At 45.5% G+C, this 22,768-nt stretch overlaps 1 protein-coding gene and 1 pseudogene across 3 annotated transcripts in view; one reads left to right on the forward strand and one right to left on the reverse strand.

The window, feature by feature from the left end:
* The window catches only part of LOC105743440 (zinc finger protein 660), a 26,088-nt gene extending 12,870 nt beyond the window's left edge, over window positions 1-13,218 (forward strand). The window contains exons 1-4 of one of the 3 annotated variants that reach the window (XM_023700623.1): window positions 1,704-1,747; window positions 2,799-2,909; window positions 4,253-4,344; window positions 11,889-13,218. In XM_023700623.1, coding sequence (XP_023556391.1) covers window positions 12,066-13,061 — 996 coding nt within the window. In that variant the 5' untranslated portion in view covers window positions 1,704-1,747; window positions 2,799-2,909; window positions 4,253-4,344; window positions 11,889-12,065 and the 3' untranslated portion in view covers window positions 13,062-13,218. Of the gene's footprint in view, window positions 1,748-2,798; window positions 2,910-3,669; window positions 3,707-4,252; window positions 4,345-10,807; window positions 10,827-11,888 lie in introns of those variants that run through there. The other 2 variants (XM_023700624.1, XM_004640666.2) reach the window with 2 other exon arrangements.
* A 3,561-nt stretch (window positions 13,219-16,779) lies between these two features.
* On the reverse strand, window positions 16,780-16,878 carry LOC111812507 (annotated as a pseudogene).
* Between the last annotated feature and the right edge of the window lie 5,890 nt (window positions 16,879-22,768).

Raw genomic sequence — 22,768 nt, forward strand, 5'->3', positions numbered from 1 at the left:
CGGTCTGCCCTCCTCCACATCTCGGGGCCGCGCCGGAGCAGAGGCGGCTGGAGGCCGTCGGCCCGCGCCCCCGCGCCCAGGTCCGGCGCTCCCGGAGCCCGTAAATCCGAGCGCGCGAGTGGAACACCACGGAGTGGTCGGCACCCCGGAGCCCCACGTGGACTGGCACCTTGGGCCGAAGTAGTGACCCCCCACGAGAGGTGGGCGCAGTGTGAACCGCGCCGACTCCAGCCGGGAGGGCGCACGGGTCCGCGGGGGTCCCCGGCGTGGCAGCCTCGGGGACGCCAAGTGGCCTGGGCCACCCGCGCGCTCCTTCCAGCGCTGCAGCCCCGCTCATTTCCCGTCCCTGAAAAGGAAGGAGGTCCCGTGGACCTCTCTGCGCGCGTGTGGCGGGGGATGCCCTTCAACAGCCCAGTTGCTAGACAGCTGTATCTGTAGTCGCCCCGTGGCGACACCAACCTGCCACGCCAGGAACAACTCCCAGTTCCATGGTCACCGTTCTTCTTGGAGCTCGGGACTGCTATTCCCACTTCTTGTTCGGATTTCCTCTTAGATGTCTACGTCACCTCGTTAACTTCGCAAAGCCACCGCTCTGAAACCAAAGCTGTAGATCCGGCCCCCGAACCGGCCCCCCTCGGCTCTTCCACTTCCAAGAGACAGTCTTACGCTGCTCGCCCAGCCCGTGGCGTCGTCAGCATCACTGTCTCTAGCAAGTGCCTGAGAAATGCGGTCGCCCTTCACATGGCGGCACCCCTAGGCTGGTCCCGGCTGCGCTCATTGCTCGCCGGAACAGTGCAGTGGCCCCGCGGGGAAGCGCGGGAATCGAGCCCCGCCCCGCCCCGCCCTGTTGAGGTGTATTTTGAGACAGGGTCTCTCTAAATCGCTAATTTGCCCAGGCTGAGCCTGAACTTGTGATCCACCTGCCTCAGGCTGCAGAGCTGCTTCAGAAAGTGGCAATAAGGCTGGGGGACGCGTGTTGGAAGTGGGGTAGTATGGGGGTTCACTGCAGTGTGTCTTTTTTTTTTTAAGTTTTATTTATTTGTGGGGGGGCCCAGCTCAGCCCACCAGGGGGCGGGCTGGCTGGCATGGGGTGCTGGGGGATTGAACCGCAGTCCCTGTGCTTTGCTAAGCTTGTTCTAAGTAGGTGCTTTAGACCACTGAGCCATCTCCCCAGCCCAGCAGTGTGTCTTTTACTGTAATATTTTTAAAACATTCAAACCTTCGCTCTACGTTTGGATCACACTTTGGTTGCAAACTCCCCCACCACACAAACACATACTTCCACCTGTCGCCCATAAACAGCCAGTCCTGGCTTTGAGGCTGAAAGGAGCTTGGTGGAAACACAGACCACTTCTTGGCCCAGCAGCGGGGCTGGGGACCACCGGCTTCAGGGAGTGGCAGTGTGAGCAACCTGGCGTGACCACCGCATTGATTGGTTCCCTTTCCCGCCTTAACCAGACCCCTTCCGGCCTCGCCCCCTCCAGCCTCTCTTCTCATTGGCTAAACTCCGCAGCCTCTCGTCCTCCATCCAATGGTAGAGCGTAGGATGGCCGGGAGGCGGGGCCAAAGGGTCTGAGGACCCCCCCCAGCTGCTTGCTAGGCAACCGGGGGACTCAGGCCTTGGGGGCACTGAGACGCGGAGCCTCCGGGTGCCTAGAGAGGCCAGGGTCGCGAGGGGGGTCCGCCGGCGTTGCAGACTCAGGTCCTCCTCCGAGCTGTTCCGAGACCCGCGTGTGAGGCGCTCGCGGTGAGGGCTTCGCCGCGTTAGGACTGGGGACCCGGGGTTGAGGTCGCGTGGGGGCAGCCAGGGCCAGGTTCCTCTGCTCGTGAGGCGGCGTGGAGCCGAGCGGTCGGGGCGGCTCCCCTCCCGCGTCCGCGACCCGCTTTTGTCCGGGTTCGGGCCCCAGCCCCGCTCCCCCGCCCGCCCTCGCTGGGGCCGCCCCCGGCCAGCTCCCCGGCCCTGCAGCCCCGGTCGGCGAAGACGCGTTTCGCCGTGCGATCCCGGCTTCGCTGCCTGTGCGGATCCTGGGGCGCATTCACTTACTGACAAAATATTTTTTGAGCATCTGCCCAAGGGTGTTCTAGGTTCCGAAGGTGCAGTGTGTGCAAGGCGGAACTCTGTTCTGGGAGGAAAGACAGGCGATTCGCCCGAAGGCTTGGAAGCAGAGCATGAGCGCCTAGTAACCAAAAAATGGGTACTCGGGAAAAATCCTTTCTGCTGATGTCTTACGGTGTCAAGCCTTTAAGGATTTGTCTCTTCACAGACACTGAGCAAAGTCCCTCTCTCCTCCACGTTCTGCTGGCTTGAAAACTAGATTGCAGAGAAATTCTCCTTGGAATGCATTTTGCAGTTAGAGGAGAATATGGAGGCTTTTAACATAAACAGGTTATGAAAAGAAGTAGCTTTGAAGTGTGAGAAAGGGGATCTCCTTGCAACATAGAGGCTTTGTCACTCGCTAGTCACCTTGGGCAAGTCATTCAGTCCCTGGGAATCTCATTTCCCTATCGCTAGGGTGAGACTCTTCACTGACTGCTTACAGTTCTGCAGGAAAGGGGTGTCCCCAGGGATGAGACACTACCCTGACTGTCCACTTGGAGTTTCCGTCTCAACTCATTTTTGTTTTGTTTTTGTTTTTTTAAGCAAAATCTCACTATGTTGTCCAGGGTGACCTAGAATTTACTGTATTGTCCAAGCTGGTCTGGAACTCCTGGTCCTTCTGCCTCAGCCTCTTGAGTGATGGTTTCAGACAGGTACAACCCTTCCTGACAAGGATTCCCTAATTTCTGTCTGTTTACAGTGATTCAAGATCCCCTGAGAACCCCCCCCCCCCCACTGAGCGCAAGGAAATCAGGCAAGATCCGTGCTGGCCCCATCTTTGGTGAGCAAACTGCTTTGCGCAAGAGTGAGGGTGAGTCATTTATCCCCTTCTCTCCAGAGCGGTTGAGAGAGAGACGGTGAAGGCAGTTCTGGGAGAGAAAGCCCGCTTGCTAAAGGATGTGGGGAACAGGATTAAAAGAGAACATTTCTCAGTGATGATTTATCAAGCACGAGGAAAGCCAGGAAGTGGGAGAATTTCTGAATTCAGAAATTCTGAAATCTCTGAATTTCTTTTGGGGTAATGGGAAAGAGTGATGTAGTGGAATGTGAGGTTGGGTCCCAGTTCTCAGTTTCCAGTTTCCCCGTCTGTAGCTTTGGACTCAGTAGTCTGGGAGGCCCTTCCAGCTCTGTCGCTCTGAGAATATCCTGGCATTGGGCTGATCTGTTTCTTGAAAAATTTGGGCCCTTGAGTAGCTATACTGAGAGAGAGCTGACAAGAATGCAAATACTCTGTCGTGGTATGCTTTGAACCATAGGAAGTCCAAAATGACGAGATGGTAGCGATATGTGGTGGCTTCGCCTTTTGCTGTCCTGTCCCGTGTTCATTCTTTGAGGTAGAGTCCTGAACCAAACAAACCCACTGTGCTATGCACTGTGTGGTGCCTGTGGACCAATCTCATGGGCTCGGCACTCTGTAGGTGTAGGGCTTCACGTGTCTGAGGAGGAGGGACACAGACACACACAACAAGCAATTCTCCCATAAGATAAACTCTACTTTATGGTACTGTTGTGGTTTGTATCTACGTGTCCCCCCAAAGCCTCATGCAGTCTTTGGAGTGGCTTCTGGAGTTGGTGATTAATTCATGATCCAAGGCTGGGATTATGGGGGTGAGTGCGATACCCTGGGGCAGACAACCTGGAGGCAGTCAAAGGAAAGGAGAGGGGTGTGCCTTTGCCTCTGCTCCTCTCTTTGCCTTTGCTCTTTGCTGTTTTCCACCACCATGAGCGGCTGCACTCTGCTGTGTGGCGTTCTGCCTTGCAGCCAGCCGCATGTGGACTGAACCTGCACAAACTATGAGCTAAGTAAACTTTTCCTTCCTTAGTTTTGGGTGTCAGGTATTTTTTGTCCCAGCAATGAGAGAAAAGTAACCAGGACAGTTACAGTTCTTTTTTTTGCAGAACCAGGGCTGAAACTCAGGCCCTTGTGGTTGCCAGGGAAGCGCTTATTCTACTGAGTCATCTCCCTGCCCCAGATTTTTTTTTTTGAAGTCCAGAAGATTTTATGTAGTTAAATATATCAGCTTTTTCCTTGAGATAAGAACTCTTCATATTTTCATGTTATTTGATGTTTTGTGGCTTTTTCTTTCAATTTTCACATTTCACTGATTGGTCTCTTGAATTTATTTCTGATATTTTCTCCTATTCTTCACTCAGGTGCTGTTAATAACTAAGGACCATGTGACCATTGCTCAGAAGGACCCAAGCAGGCAAATGACACTGATGATTAGAGGAATACAAGTGCTCGGGTAAAGTCTCTCATGTTCTTGCTCTTGTTCTCGCAGTTTCTGTTCCTCATACCCCAAAATGGGGGCTGGTCCTGAAGACAGAACACCCGTCTCCCTGCTAGCCCCAGGGATTGGTTGATCAGAACCATCTGTCTCATTGGTGCTAACCCATCCTCTGGCCACCTGAGCTTATGCTATGGTTTCCTACACATTCTTAAGTGTCCCATCCAGGCTCACAGCCTTATTTTTCCTGAGTGTGCTATAGTCACAAAAGACCCTACCCCTCAGAGCCTGGGAATTCTTCCTGGACTTCTGAGAAATTTCGCATCCAGCCAGGAGGTAGCCAACAGTTAGGATTTTCCTCCTCACCCTGGCCATTCCTGATCTGTGTCTTCCTGCTGCCTCCTAAAAAAACACCCTGCACCTCCCTGTGCATTTCTTTTTGTCTACCTACTCCTTCCAACCCACATCCCTGTCTTGGTAAGCTTACATGTTTTCATGACATTCTCTGTCTTATTCTCAACCCTGCATTCCTGATACACTCCTCCTCCCCATGTCTAAAGTGCCTCCCTGTGTTCCCATGCTCCTTAGCAACACCACCACTCTTGATGCTGGGTGTGGGTCTTGTCATTGTCCTATTTCCATCAGTCTTTCTCCGTGTCTGGTCTAATGTGGCTGGGTGGTGTCTTGGCATAGCTGGATTTCACTGTTCTCTGTTCTAGCCTCATTTGGACTAGGATCTTGCTATTTTATTCAAAAGTGTTAGGCCCCCTGTGGACATCAAAACTACATTCTTAAAGGTTTGTACCTAATTCATTCCCCTTCCTTCATTCTTTTTTTTTTTTTCAAAATTTTATTGATAAACAGGTAGCAATGAGACAGTTTCAAATCAAATTGGAAGTACAGTTTCAACAAATAATACACTGCATATATTCTTCTTAGCTTCCTTCATTCTTGTTCTCCTTTCTAATTCATGTGAGCTAATCTTCCTAGAGGATTCTCATCCTGATTTCATTTTTGGATGTGTGCAGTTTATATTTAAACTGAGGCACGTTTCTAATTTTTTTTTCTTTTCTTTTTTTTTGGCAGAACCAGGGATCGAACTCTGGCCCTTGTGCTTGCCAGGGAAGCGCTTATTCCACTGAGCCATTTCCCTGGCCCCCTTTTTTTCTTTTTAATGTATTTAGTACAGGGCCTCACTACACAGATCAGACTCATAGTGGTCCTCCTGTTGTCAGCCTCCCAAGCACTGGGATTACAGGCATGTGCCACCACTCCCAGTCTCAGTTGTCGTCTCAGCACATCCTGGGGGTGGGGCCGGCGCATCATGCCCAGGATCGAACCTGGGTCCTTGTATCTGCCTAAGTAAGTGCTTTAGTGTGTTGACCTATCTGGCTGGCCCCACATTTATAATTTAAGGAAGGTATTACAAATTATGATACTGGTATATAGCTGTAAGCCACCAATGATCTTAGAGAACCAAGATAGATAATTACTGTATCCCTTGGGAGCATCTCCTGGAATCTTCCTTTCCCCCCCTCCATGGGAGCCCAGCTGTCTTTTCCCTCCGCTTCCCACTTTATAAAGCTCAGAAAAAGTATTCTGAGAGGTGGCAGAGGGGAGAGAAATAGGAGAATTCAGGGAACTGAGGAGTTATGCTTGACAGATCGTATTGACAGGTAACGGGAGCAACGAGAGAAAAACAGGACAAGGAAAAATGTAGGAGGGATGATCAAAAAATACTACAGTAGGGCTGGAGAGATGGCTCAGTGGTCTAAAGCACCTACTTGAAACAAGCTTGGCAAAGCACAGGGACCGCGGTTCGATCCCCAGCACCACATGCCAGCCAGCCCCACCCCCTGGTGGGCTGAGCTGGCCACACACACACACACACACACACAATAAATAAATGTAATAAAAATAAATAAATATTTAAAAAAATACTACAGTACATGTTTGAATTCTACAAAATATATTTATTACAGCTAAAGAAACATTGCCACTAATCCCCCTCAGAATATTTCCCTTCATTTCCAAAACACCCCATCATTGTCGCCACTTTGCAAAGCCGTTCTGGAAGTTCTTTTCAGTATTTTTAGTTATGCTGTTTGGGCTAGTCCTAAATTGATTGAAAATGGTGACCTTCTGTGGTCCTTTTCACTGTGGAGAAGAGCAAGAATCGCCCAGTGCCAGATGCAGTGGGCGAGGTGGGTGGGGACCCAGCGTCGTGGTTTTATGAGACAGCGTTTCTGTTAGACGGCGTCAGCAGCAGGGCTATCAGGGTGGGGCTCATGCGCAGGCTCTGATGTTCTAAACAAAGAAGGGAGCAGGACAGCCAGGAATAACAGTAAGATTGGAGATTTATTTCGAAGAGAAAAATCAAGATCCACCTGCAGTATGGGAGCTGGCCAATAAGAGGAGCTCACAGCACTGAAGGTCTTGGTGTTGAAGGTTTTAAACTTTAGGATTTGAAGTAGGATAGAGGAACTGTCTGGCATGTAGAATCCACGGAGTGACATGGTATATAGGGTTAGTGTTGGCCAAGGTCACAGCCTGGGACTTGCTGTGTATAAACTAAATTAACTGGTTGTCTTTTCTCATTATGTTTAGACAGAGGCATCCTTGTCGTAGGCTAACCTATGACTCAGAACGTGAATCAGGTCTCAGAAAGCAGGCTTCTAGGTGGCCTTCTTTTTTGCCATGTGTTTCCCTAGTTACCTTTTATCTCAGACCTAGACCAGAAAGCAAGCTCTAGAGGGTGCAGCCCTCCCTTCCCTTTTCCTTAGCTACTTCCTTCATCAGAAACTGGAAAGAATAATTAGCTAAGTTTGACCTAAGCAAGAAGTGTTCTGAAGAAGACTCATGGCAAGCTGTGGTTTAAATTTAAACTTTTTTTTTTCTTTTCTTTTTGAGACAAGGTCTGACTATGCAGCTCAGGCTGGCCTTGAACTTACTCTGCAGCTCAGGCTGGTTCTCAAACTCACAATGATCTTCCTGCCTCAGCCTTCCAAATGCTGGGATTACAGGTGTGCACCACCACACCCAGATTAAATTTAAACACTTTTAACATTTCCATATTTACCCTATTTATCGGTCACATCTGGTAGGGTAGAGAAGCACTTTGGTCTTCTCTTCAGGCTTTGCTTCCTATTGGCCATCAGGTTGTAGCCCTTTTTTTTCTTTGTCTTGTAATTTCAGTGTTCTGGCGGGATTCACGTCGAGTGCTCATTCGCTCATTGAACAATACAAAATTTGTGAGTGCATGCTATGTACATGGAACTGTTTAAATGGTGGACGTGGAAGGGTGAAAAATGTGGACAAAACTTGCCAGCGCCAAGCTGTCACTGCAGTGTAATCTCCTGCTTGCTTATGAGTATGATTCTGCCACCTTCCTTTTGAGGAAAAAAAATTGCTTGTGTGCTACTGAACCCAGAGCCTTTACCCTGAGTTACATATCCAGCTCTTCTTTAAAAATGTTATCTTTTTTTTTTTCTGTATTTAATATTTAATATAGGGTCTACAGGGTTTCACTACACAGATCGACTTGTACTGGTCCTTCTATTTTCAACCTCCCAAGTGCTGGGGTTACAGGCACATACCACCAGGCCCAGTGTGCCCCGGGGACAGGCATACCAGGGATTGAACCCCTGGTCCCTACATTCTGTGGTCCCTGCACTCTGCCTAAGCAAGTATTTTAATCCACTGATTTATCTGGCAGGCTCTTTTTTTTTTAAATTTTATTTTAGTTTCTAAATTTTATTTTAGTATATAGGCTACCTGGGATTGAACTCAGGATCTTGCGCTTGATAGGCAAGTGCTTATTCTACTGAGCTATCTCCCTGGCCCCTTTAAATTTTAAAACAGTGTCTTGTTATGCTTCCTAGGCTAGAATCAAACTTGTCATCCTCCTACTTCAGCCTCTTAGAGCACTGAGATTACAGGCAAGAGCCACCATACTTGGCCTTGTCTCTCTCTAATAAGCCCCTTTCTCCAGCAGTCCAATCCCCAGTAAGTACTTCTTGTCCTCTTTTTCCTTCATCTCCCACTTGGGTAATTTGTAAATTTGTAGTTTATTCTCTTTTGTTGTTAGACTACTCTAGCGTAAGCTCCTTTCTTTCCTCCCTGTATTTAGGGCAGGGTCTACATGGTGTTCAGGGTCTTACTATGTAGATTGGACTCATAGTGATTCTCCTGTGTACAGCCTCCCAAGTGCTGGGATTACAGGCACCTGCCACCACGCCAGTCTCAATCACTGTCTCAGCTTGTCCCGGGGTGGGGCTGGCAGGGCTTGCCAGCGATCGAACCTGGCCTGCCCTGCCTAAGCAGGTGCTTCAGTCCCTTGAGCTGTCAGGCCAGCCCTTGTATGCTTCTTAAAGGTAGAAATGGTTTCCTGTTTGCATTAGTTTGCTTGGGCCACTGTGACAAGTGACAGAGAACCGAAGGCTTAAAACATTTTCTCACTGTTTCAGTGGCTTAAAGTTTGAGATTGGGTAAGTGACACTTTGGTTTATGTCACTGGGTCACATCCTGGCTTGTGGCTGGCAGTCTCCCTGATGTGATTTCATATGGCCTTTCTTGTCTGTGCAGGGATAGCAAGAGCACTTTTGTGTTTATTTTAAGGAAACTGCACAGTGCTTTTGCGTCAGGACCCACATCCATTTTACTTTTCCAAAGGCCCTGGCTCTGAGTAGTCATCCTTGAGGGCAGAGCTTCTGTAGAGGAAGTATCGTCCATCACAGCGTTCACAGACTTTCCTTGCTGAAACCAGAGCAGTGATATGTACCGAATAGGACCCTCAATAATTGGTAGTTTAAGAAATATATGACGAAACGAGAAGTTTCAGAGTTTAGAAATGGAAAAGAAAACCAGAGTGGTCAGCTTTCTCAGCGAACACGAGATGAGCTCCTTTGTGTAGCTCTGCTCTGCAGGCCTGTGTTTTTGCCAAGTTTCTTCTCCATGCTTCAACCTCTGATTAGGAGAGGCAGCAGCAAATGAGCCGCAGTAAGCTCAGCCCCCTGCGGAGGCCCACCCTCCGGAGCCTCCTCACTTGGGCTCATGGAAGGCTCTTGGTTAGCTTGCTGCACTTCTGAGAGCTGAACTCCAGGCTTGACAACTACATTCTTGCTGGCTGTGAGTAGTACCACTGGATAAATCTTTCAGACCATGACTCAGTTTATCAGAGTATTATGAGATGATGAAATTTGATCAAACCCTTTAAAAAGAGTAGGTGCTACTGCAGAAAAACTTCATTTCTTCTGACTCTTACCTTGCTTGTGAACCTTCTATGCTAGGAATACATGATAGTGGGAAGAAAACTATGTAAAAGAAGGTTATGACATTTTTGAAAGTGCTAATCCTTAGAGAACTGCAGAAATCTTAACATTGGCAGAATGGCAGGTAGGTAACTAACAGTGAATTCATTGGTGGTATATTATGTACCTGGAAAGTGATCATCTGAAGATTAGATAGCAATGTGGAAAAATAATTGTAAATTCTTTTTTTTTTTCCTGAACCAGGGATTGAACTCAGGCCCTTGCATTTGCCAGGCAAGCTCTTATTCTACTGAACCATCTCCCCAGCCCCAATAATTGTAAAAATTATGTGAGAGGCTGGGTATGGTGGCACATACCTGTAATCCCAGACCTCAGGAGGCTGAGGCAGGAGAATTGCTGTGAGTTTGAGACCAGCCTGGGCTACAAAATGAGCTCAAGCCTAGCCTGAACTGCATAGTGAGACCCTGTCTCAAAAAGATGAAAAAAAGAAAAGAAGAAAGAAAAGTGAGGACTAGAGATTAACTCAGTGGCATAGTGCCTGCGTGGCAAGTGTAGAGTCCTGAGTTTGATTCCCAGTACAAGAAAAGAAGAAAAAGAAATGACAGAAAATTAAGTGAGGAGACTAAGGAGATGTTAGTCAAAGAATAAAAAATTTCAGTTGGCCTAGAGGAATAGGTTGAGGATATCCATTGTGTAACATGTTAATTATAGTTAATAACAGTGTATTATACACTTGGAAATGCAAAGAGTGTAGATTTTTAAATGCTCTTACTACACAAAATGGTTCAGCATGAGAAGTAATGGATATCCTAATTAGCTTGACTTAACATTTCACAGTGTATACATAAATCAAGAAATCATGTTGTTTACCATGATCTATAGTTTTTATCAATTGAAAAAGTTAAACAGATGTAGAATGTAAAATTGTTCTACTATGCCTTTAATCAATCAAAATATGCATTTGGATTATCTCTGAAATAGAAAAATGATAAAAAGAAAAAAGTCATTTATTATCATCATAGAGTTACCTTACTTTTTTTTCACTTTTTGTAGAATGGGAACACTCAGGGCCTTTGTACTGAGCTATAATCCCTGCTCTTTTTTATTTTGAGCCACGGTGTCACTGAGTCGTCCAAGCTGGGCTTGAACTTGATGATCCTTCTGCCTTCAGCCTTCTAATGTGCTGGAATTATAGGCATGTGCCATCCAGTCTGCACCTTTTGGTTTTTGGTAAATCACCTGCTTCTAGATTTTAGGTTGCCTGTGTGTACAGTTTCATGATGAATTCAATTTGGAAATTCCTGTTCATTCCTGATAAGGTGGTTTCAAGTCTCAGCTCCGCTTGGTTGTACTGTCCTCTACTCACACCTTGCCATCCTTTTGTGGGCTTCCATTATGCCTAGAATTCCTTGTTGTATATTAGCTAACTCTTCCACAGTGGAGCCTCTCATCTTCATCCAGTAGACTCAGTCGTGAGACTGGCGACATTCTGAAAACAGGCAAACTGACACATAAAGTTGGCTCCTACTACAGAGCATTCCTTTGTGTATAATTCTTTTTTTTTTTTTGGCAGAACCGGGGTTTGAACTCAGGCCCTTGTGCTTGCCAGGGAAACACTTATTCTACTGAGCATCTCTTCGGCCCCTTACAGAGCATACCTTATAGTGCAGACTGTTGTGTGCCTGGGCTTCCACACTGGAAGAATTGTGTTACATTTGTGAAACAGGACTTAAATGTAAAGCTATAGGATAGACTGGGATCTAACACCGAGACCTACACCAAAAGATGAATTTAGTTATACTCCAAGAGAGAATCCCAGTTGTTAGCCTACAAAACAGTTTTTGAGTGCCTACTATATGCCCACCACTCTGTCAGTATTACTAAGGAAAAAGGTCAGCAAGAACTAAAAGAAATTGATCTAAAAATAAGTCATTTCAGATACTGACCTGAGAATCATTCGATTGCCTTTTTGAGGACCATATTATAGTTGAGCTCAGCATTATGAGTGCTATAGTTCCTACTCTGAGGGTGGAACAGGAAGAATCCTGGGTGGATTTATATTGTTTATTGCTTTTTCTAAGGATAAACCTGTTAGGCTTTTATGAGCCCCTCCATAATCCTTTACCTGGGCTTTTATTTCTAACTTGACTTTTCCTCTTTCTGATCAGTTCCTCTGCCTTTGAACCTATAAATGCCCTGTTATCTACCACATCTAGTTGTCCATGGATAATTCTCTTTCCCTTACCACAGAGAACATACAGTGACTTGTTCGATTTATGTTTCTCCTGTTAGATGGTGAAACTGCAATGAGGAAATGTTGATTCCATAGCATCATAACTGAAAAACCTGAATTACATTGTACTCACAAGAGAGTCCCACAGAGGTATTGCTAAAGAAGCCAAATTCTCAAACACTTCCTGAAAGGAAGAAGAAGCCTAGAGACCATTGGAATGCACCAAGCAGGGGAAAATGAGGAGAAAGACAAGAAATTTCAAGCACAAGGCAGTTAAAGACAGCAAAGCACACACTGTTGTCAGTGATCAAGAATCTGTGAAAGAGGATAGTCAGTACTATGAACCTGCAACAGATGAGAGAGTTGCAGCTGGTAAGAGACAGTATGTATGCAATGAGTGCGGAAAAGCCTTCAGTCAGAGTGCCAACCTCACAGTGCATGAGCGAATCCACACTGGAGAGAAACCCTACAAGTGCAAAGAATGTGGGAAAGCCTTCAGTCATAGCTCCAACCTTGTGGTTCATCGCAGAATCCACACTGGACTAAAACCCTATACATGTAGTGAATGTGGGAAATCCTTCAGCGGAAAGTCCCACCTTATCCGGCACCAGGGAATCCACAGTGGGGAGAAGATGTATGAATGTAAGGAATGTGGGAAAGCCTTTAGTCGGAGCTCAGGGCTCATTTCCCACCACAGAGTTCACACGGGGGAGAAGCCCTACACTTGTACTGAGTGTGGGAAAGCCTTTAGCCGGAGTTCAAACCTCACTCAACATCAGAGAATGCACAAAGGAAAAAAAGTGTACAAATGTAAGGAATGTGGAAAAACATGTGGTTCTAATACAAAGATAATGGACCATCAGAGAATTCACAGTGGGGAAAAGCCCTTTGAATGTGATGAGTGTGGAAAAGCTTTCATCTTAAGTAAGGCTCTTCATGAACACCAGAGACTTCATCGTAGAGAGAAACCTTACAAATGTAGTGAGTGTGGGAAAGCCTTTACTTCTAATCGAAATCTCATTGATCACCAGAGAGTCCATACTGGAGAGAAACCTTATAAATGTAACGAATGTGGGAAAACTTTCAGGCAGACGTCTCAAGTTATTCTACATTTAAGAACTCACACTAAGGAGAAACCCTATAAGTGCAGTGAATGTGGGAAAGCCTATCGTTACAGCTCACAGCTTATTCAGCATCAGAGAAAACATAACGAGGAGAAAGAAACCTCATAAATAACACATATTGTTTGTAATAGGGCTACTTGCTGATTTTCTGAAAAGCAAATGTTATTGGTAACCTTCATCTTACTTCCAAGAGTCCATACAAAAAAAATAATTAATGAAGTTAACAAAAGGAATATTCCAAAAGGATGTTCTTTTATATATAACTAAAAAAAAAAAACCTAGATTTTTCAGTAGTGCAGGTTTAAGTGAATGATGTTCTATCCAGAAAACAGTTCTGCAGCACTGTAAAAAATTGTAAAGAATAAGTTTGACTACTCTGGAGCCTGATGTGGGAGGATTGTAAGTTTGAAGGTAGCCTGACCAGTGTGGTGAGACCCCCATTTCAAAAAGTGTGTGTATAATGATATGGAGAAATACTTGGATTAAGTGGAAGATAAACACTATGGAACATCTAATTTTTAAAAAATGCTTAGGGAAAAAAAAAGCAAGCAAGTAAACCACACCAAAATACTAATGGTGTTTACCTCTGAGTGACAGTGTTATATATCATTTCTATTTGTAGTTTTCTATACTTTCTAGATTTTTCTACAGTGACGATGTACTATTATATTTAGGATAAAAATAGGGTATTTTTTAAAAATGCAATGAACTCAGGCTCATTTTCATTGAATAGTCAGGAAAGGCTCAAAGTGTACAGCGTTGAATGTCTTGGGATAAAACGCAATCGGGCATTTAGAAGTGGACCCATGACCAAGTTAGTTGTTTTAGAGCCTCTTTCATGTTAGTAAACCCATCGGTACTAATCCTTTTGTCTTTTGTAGTTTTAAATTGACTAATTTAGAGTTGTCAACAAAGTAATCAGTTGTGTTAAAAACATTGCAGAGCTTTACAGCATCTTTCTTTTAGTGGGAAGATCTGTAAATGATGGAGAACTACATAGGCACCATCTTTTTAGTATGTATTTAGACAACTCAAGAAAAATGTAGGGGCTGGTGAGATGCCTCAGTGGTCTAAAGCACCTACTTAGAACAAGCTCAGCAAAGCACAGGGACCGCGGTTCAATCCCCCAGCACCCGTGCCAGCCAGCCCGGCCCCTGGTGGGCTGAGCTGACCACACACACACCACACACTCTCTCTCTCTCTCTTTCTCTCTCTTTCTCTCTCTCTCTGTCTCTGTCTCTGTCTCTCTCTCTCTCTCTCTCTCTCTCTCTCTCTCAAATAATAAATAAAAAAAAATTAAAAAAATTTAAAAAAAAATCCTAAAAAGTTATAGCTACCATTAAGCAAAACTGGTGAAGAGTTTGCCTTCACATGTTGTTTAGAACTTGGTTGGTAGAAGTATAGACTGGAGTTGGAGATGTGTGTTCCAATCCCAAGTCTGCAGTCACAGCTTGTCAGTTTTGGGCAAGTCCCTAATGGGCTTGAGCCTCACTTTTTTCTGTTAAAGGGGAGTAATCATCTATCTCAAAGGGTTCCTCCGAGGACTGAGATAATGCAAGTTATATGTGGCAATCCTGGCACATGGGAAATCATAATAGCTCAAATATGAGGCATGGGAACAGTGTTTCAGTGCTTTAGAGGGAGAGCAGTTCAAGGGAAGTTGTGCTAGTAGCATTCAGCATATTTTGTAGGTGAAATGAATGAACGACCAAATAGTAATTGCTTTGATTTTTTTTTTCCTTTGGTAGTTGTCTCAGCCTACCCTGGGGGCAGGGCTGGCTTGGCATGTGGTGCTGGGGATCAAGCCTCTGTCCCTGCACTTGCCTAAGCAGGTGCTTTAAACCACTGAACTATCTTGCTGGCCTCTGCTTTGATCTTAAGAACACTGGCATGTTCCTTCAGGAAGAAGTCTGGAAGGAACCAGTTCCCAGTTTGGTTTGACTACTTACCAGTTCCTTGAACTTCCAACATAACTTCATAATCTTAAATTATACACAGTTCTGTGTTTTTGTAATCTAATGGCAGTGTCTCAAGTTATGATTGAGGAAAAGAGCTGAGGTGTCATCTTGTTCCTTTCGTTTATTGAAGAAAAAGTTTCCCAGCAGAAGGGAGAGAAGAGTGTTGCAGTCAATGCGCCAGCTGCTCCCAAGCTTCTCTCACCTCTGGCCAGCCCTCCAGGAAGGTCTTGGCCCAAAGTCCTTACCTGAGAATCTGGCTGCTCTGAGAACCTCCATTCTTACCCATTCCTCTTTGTGTACAGTGAGCTCTTAAACAGTGCTCTTTGTATTATACACACAGCAGTTCATCGTTTTGGAGTTATTGAGGTTGTTGGCTCACTTAACCTTCCTATTTGTACAAGAAAATTGAATCTCAGTGAGGTTGTGTAACTGGTCAGTCAGAATTTGGGGCCAGCACATGAGCTGCAATCTGACCTTAAGGTTTATGCTGATTTCATTATACCAAAGTGCCTCTGCCCACCATGATGCTTGTGCATGAGAAGCCACTTAGGGCTCTCCTGGGTAGCTACCTCTACTGAAGCTGATTATACCTGAAGAGTTATTTGACCATGGTTTCATTAGGGAGCTGCTGTAAACATTAGTTTCAAATATTATGTATTTCTTCCCTCCAGTTACAGCAAAGAAAAAAGTGGAGGCTTTATATTTTTGTGCAAAGGATTGTTTGGCTTTGTCCTATTTTGGTAGAACAGTGGTTTGCATATAATCCTTAATATTATAGTCCCTCTGCATAGCTACTGAAGGCAGGGTTTAGGGGCCTTGGAAGAGATGTGTTGCTTTCAGGACCATTCATCACTCAGTGCAGTAGCTGGTAGATCCTGTATTGCTGAGCAGATATTCTCTGGCCACTTTGTCATTGTTTTCTCATCATTGTGTCATAGAGTCTGAAATTATTTCTCCACGTAGGCTTTCTTTTTCATATGGGAGGATTCTGTGATCTTTAAATGTCTTCAGGGAAGGATATCCTGTCACCTTATATGAAAAATCTTAATACAAGACATCATCACATTGGTTGCCCTGACAGACTCGGGTTGTAGTTCTCTAAGCCCTCACTAGGCATAGTCCTGCATGTACCACTGGCAGCCTGCCTTGAACTTCAGGAGCAATTGATGGTACCAGATCCCTGTTTCCTTAAGATATTCTGCTCTATTTGAACTGGTCACCCACCTTCCTCCAGGAGTCTGCCCAGACTGCCAGATGTTAACCTTGGTGTTTAAAACATGCCCATCAGCTTGAGCTATCAGTGGTACATGTGTGACTGCCCATCAGGCAGCTTGTAGTACTAGTGGTTCAAACAGATCGAATCACTCATCACTGTTAACTAGTATAATTAATAAAAACACCTGAGGGAATAGTCCTGCATGTACCACTGGCAGCTTAAGCTGCCTGGCTGCAAGACTCACAAATTATGGCCTCATCAATGACCCTCCTTTCAACCTTTGTGTGTGTGTGTGTGTGTGTGTATTTGAGGGTACTAGGAATCAAACTCAGAACTTTGCATTTTACAGGCACTGCGATGCTGAGTTATATCCCCAGCCTTCAGCCCCTTTCATACTACTATGAATTGGTGGCTATTTCCAAGGGATTCTTAACTTTCCTGTTCTGTGGAACCCTAGCTATTTCCTAAGGGCAGTGCTTTCTCCACAGACCCTTGGTTGCTAATTTTTGTTTCATTCAACCAACGTACCCCTCTGTACCCAGCTGTCTTGAGGTATACCTCGTGAAACTTGTGCATTACCTGCCTGTTGTTGTTACCCACTGGCCTCCTGTGCACCCTCTTCATGGTGTTCTTGATGCTCTGACCATCCCTGAGGAATATGGAACGCTTCATGAATTTGTGTGTCATCCTTACGAGGGGCCGTGCTAATCTCTGTATTGTTCCAATTTTAGTAAATTTGCTGCCAAAGCGAGCACCATCCCTGAAGAATATAAGGAGGGAATACTTTACAGCCACCATGGTTGCATTGAATTGCCCTGTGTGAAATGAAGTAATGTGCATCTCAATGAAAGGAAAATGAAATTAAGTCTTACATATCCTTAATTAAAGGAAACAGTGGGGCTGGGGAGATGGCTCAGTAGAATAAGTGCTTCCTTGGCCAGCGCAAGGGTCTGAGTTCAATCCCTGGTTCTGGAAAAAAAAAAAAAAAAAAGGAAACATGCACTCTGGAGGCTCAAGATGGAGGACCAAGGCCAGCTGGGGTACACAGTTTAAGACCAGCAGGACCGGCTGGCCAGATAGCTCAGTGGGCTAAAGCACCTGCTTAGGCTCAGTGACAGGTTCGATACCCTGCGTGCTGTGCTGGTCCTGCCCCTGGGGTGTGCCTGTAATCCCAGGGTTTGCGGGGCTGAAAACAGGAGGATCAGTAGCAGTCCAGTCTGTGTAGTGAGACCCTGTAATAAATACATTTTAAAAAGACCAGCAGGGATATAGCAAGATCCTGTATTGGGGGAAAAATCTAGAAGACAAGCCTGCTTAGAGTGGAAAATGGTGTTAGAGAACTTGAAACCAAAAATAGCATTAAGTAGATGAGTAAATGTGTTGTATCTAAATCCCATAAGGTTAAATTCATTGCAGCTCTACCCTCAGTGGCAGACTGTTCATGTTTTTCAGTCTGTATACATAAAAAGGGGTGGTTTTATTGTTAGGCGGTAGTCATAAGACTTGTTAATCACCTCTAATATAAAACTGGCTTCATAAAATTGTTTTGGTAGAAATAGTGATAATTCCTCCAATAAACCTATTGTTCTTCTAAATATCACTGGGATTATTTTTTCTTCAGAATGAGAAGAAAACAAGTTTCCTTTAAGGACTTCCTAGAATGAAGTGATCGTGACTTGTTTCTAGGTGAAGTTTGTGCTTTTCATAAAATTAGGACTCAGTAGCCACTATGTGGCTGTGGCCATTCCCTCATAGCTATTCAGAACTCAGGTGGGGAGAGGCAATCGTCCTGTACAGCACAGAGGGAATCTCTAGGTGAAAAGCAGAAGCTGTTTTTAGTATCGAACTCTAAAGAATTTTAACATTTCAAAGTAGGCCCCTAACTGTAGTAACTGTTATTTTTCTAGTACTTGAAAGGATCCTTAGATAGAGAGGTCCTCTGTTACATTGTTACCACCACTTAATTTGTTTTTTCTTGGACCTACCACTGTGGGCCTTTCCGTGGCAGAGTACACTCAACTGAACACTGGATGTGGTGATGTACACCTGCAGTCCAGCACTCTGGGAGGCTGAGGTAGGAGGATCACAAGTTTGAGCCCACTCTGAGCAATTTAGCAAGAACCTGCCTCATAAAAAGCGCTGGGGATGTGAAGGTCCTGGTTTCAGCTGCCAGGTGAAGCGAGGGGATGCGGGTCATGACTCCCTCTGCTTCCCATCCTGCAGAGTTTAGGATGCATTCCCAAAGCAGCGCGCATTTAGTGCTGGGTTGTATTCGCTTCGGCGTGCCTTCTCCCAGTCCTGCCTACAGCATAATACTCAGGTCTGGGGAACTACCCCGGCTTGTCCTGGCTCTTCTCCTCTCTTCCCCACCCCATCTTGCCTCAGCATCCTGAGTGATGCGCGTGCTTCGTTGTGGACGAGAAACTATATGGTAGAGAGAGCACCAGATTTCAGAGCGCTACTAGTTATTTGGAGTACTTAACAAATTAAGCTCATACCTCCTTATTCTCAGTATCGTTAAGGCAGTGGCAATACTGCCTGTCTCAAGACTCTGTGTGAGGAGCAAATGAAACGTACCGTGTGAAAGAGACCCACGTAATGTCTGCAGCCTTGACTTTTTCTTTCTTCTGATATCCTGGCTCTTAGGCTTTGACATTCAGCTTTATTCCCCTGCAACTACCAGTTACTGTCAGAAAAGTGCGCTTTGTTGGGGTGGAGATGGAAGAAATGCTGCTGGGTAATTTTTGACTCCAGCAGTGAATTTCAAGAGCTACTGATGTGTTTCATTGGGGTATCCTCCGCGGAGTCGCAGAGAGCTGGCCTCCAGGACAACCCTGACCAGCCTCGGGAGCGCTTCCCCGCCTCCTCTAGGAAAAGCGACGCAGGAGAACGATGCGGACTCCTGCAGAAGCCGGAACGGCCGGCCGCGCCGCCGGAAGTCGCGTTCGCCGGCGCGACCGTCCAGGTGGCTCTCCGCGGCGGGCGCCGCTTCCGGTTCCGGTGTCACCTCCCAGCTTCCCGGCGCGGAGGAGGTGCCGGCAGTCGAGCTGCGTGCAGAGCCCCTAGTGAGCGGGGTGGGGCTCGGGGGTCGGGGGCTCGGAGGGGGCCGGGAGTGGCGCGGGGTGGGCGCGGAGAGGTACCGAGTACACCTCGAGTCTCGGGTGACCCCGGAGTGGACCTCCAGGTTCCCAGCACAGCCTCTCTGCTGGGAATAACGTGAGCCTTCTCTAGGGCATGTTTTTGTTTTTAGGGATGGGCCCACTGTCAACTTTCAGTTTTACAATATAACGGTATTTAAAAAGCAAACTACACATGCCACTGTTACTGAAGAAAATGCATTTGAATAGTAAAACTGCAAACTTAGAGTGCTGTTGAGGGGGGATAAAGTGATTGCTAAGCTGTTGGGCTGTCTGTGACCATTGCTTGCCATATTAAAGCTCTATCAGGCAGGGGTTAAGTGTTTGGGAACTTGTTTTAAGTAGCTGTTATTTGAATTTTATAATTCTCTTCCATAGAATTAGTTTGGAGGCTTGCAGTTCAGAATTTGCTTACCTAGCTGAGTGTTTTTGCATAAATCACAAGCTTTTGGGTCTCTAACTTACACCTTATTCACCTTTTGTGAGAAGCAAGCAGAGTCCACATTTAAGATTTGTCATTTTTATGGAAATTCTGAAATTTTATATAGACAGTTACTTGAAATAGTTTTTAAAATCCCCTTACGTCACCTACAAGTGATTACCAGGAACTGTCAAATATGTCTCAGTAGTTTTATCCCTCTTGCAGCTCACTTGGTGTTTAATCCCATGCCCACTGCAGAAATGCAACGCCCTTCCTACTGGCTAGTTTCCCCTCACCCAGCGTCCCTTCCTTGTGGACTCTGCGCGCCCTTTAGGGTTCTCTTCGCAGTGCTCAGCAACACGTCTCCTGGCAGAACACCCAGAAACCGTGCAACAAAAGATTGCCCGGCACAGACCTCGATACGCAGTCAGGTGACACATGTGACAAAGACAGCAGTGGAAGAATTACCAGCTCCTATTGTAAGCAACATATTTTCCTATATACAGAATGTGTCCAAAATAACAAGACCTAGCACCCCAAGAGAAATATGACCAAAGTATACGAATATTGAACAAAATGACTCTTCATATATTCACTTACTGGAGATGCAAGTTAAATATTTGGCAGAAATAACAGACTGTGTCACGTGCTTGCAGTCCCAGCACTCAGAAGGCTGAGCCCAGAGTCGTCTAGCCTGGCGTATTGCAGGACCCAACTTAACAAGGCACAGACTGCAGTCTTCACCAGCTGCACTGGTGGAAGCGAGGTGACAGGCCCTGCCTGCCCCAGTGGAGGCTGAGGGTCGTGCAGGCTGTGAATTGTTCCACCCTAATAAGGGCTGCGTGGCAGCATCAGGGTTACGAGTGCACACACCTTTTGACCCAGCAGTTCTAATTCAAGGAACTATTTTCTGCCTGTACATGTGCTCAAAGTCATTGATGGTATTATTGGTAATAAAAGGTTGAAAATTACCTAAATGTCCCATTAGTGCCGAAATACAAAACAAACGAAGGTGCAGTAACAGTGGGGAAGACTGGAAAGATCTTTAGGTTGCTTTATCGAGGAGGGAAGGGAGAACACACTATTCATGATGGCCCACCATTTGTGTGACAAGGGAAGCACACAACAATATGTGGACGCATGTGCATGTACATAGGTAGCTGGACAGGTGCGTAAGGGGCTAGTGGGGGAGGGCAGCTGCACAGTCTGTGCTTTGTAATTCCAGATCTTCACCCAAGTGAATACATTACCTGTTTTTAAAAATAACGAGGAAATGTCAAGTAAAGCCACTTTAACAGTTGTTCATCATTTGTAAGACATGATCATCTTATTCTACCTCTTAGGAACCTAAAATTGGGCCTCTTGGGGGCCAGGGAGATAGCTCAGTAGAATACGTGCTTGCCTGGCAAGCGCAACGGCCTGAGTTCAATCCCTGGTTCCGCCAAAAAATAAAATAAAATTAGGCCTCTGCTTACCTTCCTGCTCTATTCCTTCCACCTTGCCTTCAAAGTCCTTTCTTTTTTCTCTGGTTTGCAGAGCCTGTTTGTCTTTCTTGTCTTCTCCTGTCCTGTGCTAGCCTGTGCTCCCCCCACCCCTGTGTTGGAGATCGAACTCAGGGCTATATGCAGACTAGTAAAACATTGCAGTGCCTATTTCTAACAGCTATGGGTGAGACCAGCCCTTTCAGATTTGAAGAATAGTTTCTTTTTGGAATGGTTTCCATGCTAGCCATTGGTGTGCTCATCTTTCCTTTAGTGTTCAATTTGAATTTACTTTTCATGAGAGCTTTCTGGACTTATATGTTCTCCTGGTAGTTGTGTTTACACATTATATTGAAATAATGTTCATATTTCTGCCTCTCTTGCTTGGTTATAACAAAGCTTTTTGATGTTTTCTGTGTTAAATGAAATTATTGAAAATATTTTCATCTGTCATTGATGGTGGTATATTAGAATCTTAACAGTTTAGTAACATTTATAACCTTTGGTTCAACAATTTTTCTTAGACTGGGTGTGGTGGTGTGTGCCAGTAACCCAGCATGTTGGTGGCTGAAAACAGGAGGATCACTGTGAGTCCAAATCTACATAGTGAGGGGGCCAGCAAGATAGCTCAGTGGTCTAAAGTGCCTGTTTAGGCAAGCATAGGCAGGTGCAGAGGACCACGGTTCAATCCCCAGCACCACATGCCGCACCAGCCCCACCCTCAGGGTAGGTTGAGCTGGCCAAAAAAAACCCAACAACATACTGAGACCCTGTAGACCCTGCGCTAAATACTTTAAAACACACACACACACACACACACACACACACAAATTTTCTTACAGAAATTTATCCTGAAAAAATAGAAATGGGGGCTGAGGGCTAAGCACAAAGTCCTGAGTTTGATTCCCAGTACCAAAAAAAAAAAAAAAAAAAAAAAGTAGGTCAGCGATACAGCATTTGCCTATCATGCACTGGGCCTTAGGGTGGGTTGAGGGGGCAGTTAAGCAGTTTTTCATGAAGGATGGTCATTGTGGCCTTGTTTATAATAGGAAAATATTAGAAATAATGTAACTACCTGGCAAGAGGGTACTACTTCATTATGATTGGACTCATATGGCTCTTTAAGATGATGAGGAGTATTTAATATTGTGTTCAACATGTAACATGTGGGCAGACAAGCAAGACAGCTGGATCACCAGATGCAGGCTTCAGACCCAGACTCATGCGTGGAACCAGGACTGTTAGGGTTCTTTTTTGGTGGAACCGGGGATTGAACTGAAACCCTTGCACTTACCAGGGAAGCCCTTATTCCACTGAGCCATCTCCCCGGCCCAACCAGGACTGTGAGGGCGAAGCCCAAAACAGCAGCAGCAGTTGTTTTCTGGTTTGTGTGTGCTTTTCAGTTTTACCATTTTTCCGTTTTGTGATCAGAAATATAAGTGTTATTTCAAGAAATGAGATGATTTCTACAGAGCAACAAGCCTTATTCAAGGTAATGCGAAGATGTGCCATGTACAGGTACCTACTCCCAGTGTTATAGGGAGGCCTTATATATTGCAAACATGTATTAATAAAAATTAAAATTTTAGAAAAAAATATAAA

This window comes from Octodon degus, unplaced genomic scaffold (genome assembly GCF_000260255.1).
Source record: "Octodon degus isolate 3935 unplaced genomic scaffold, OctDeg1.0 scaffold00126, whole genome shotgun sequence".
NCBI lineage: Eukaryota > Metazoa > Chordata > Mammalia > Rodentia > Octodontidae > Octodon > Octodon degus.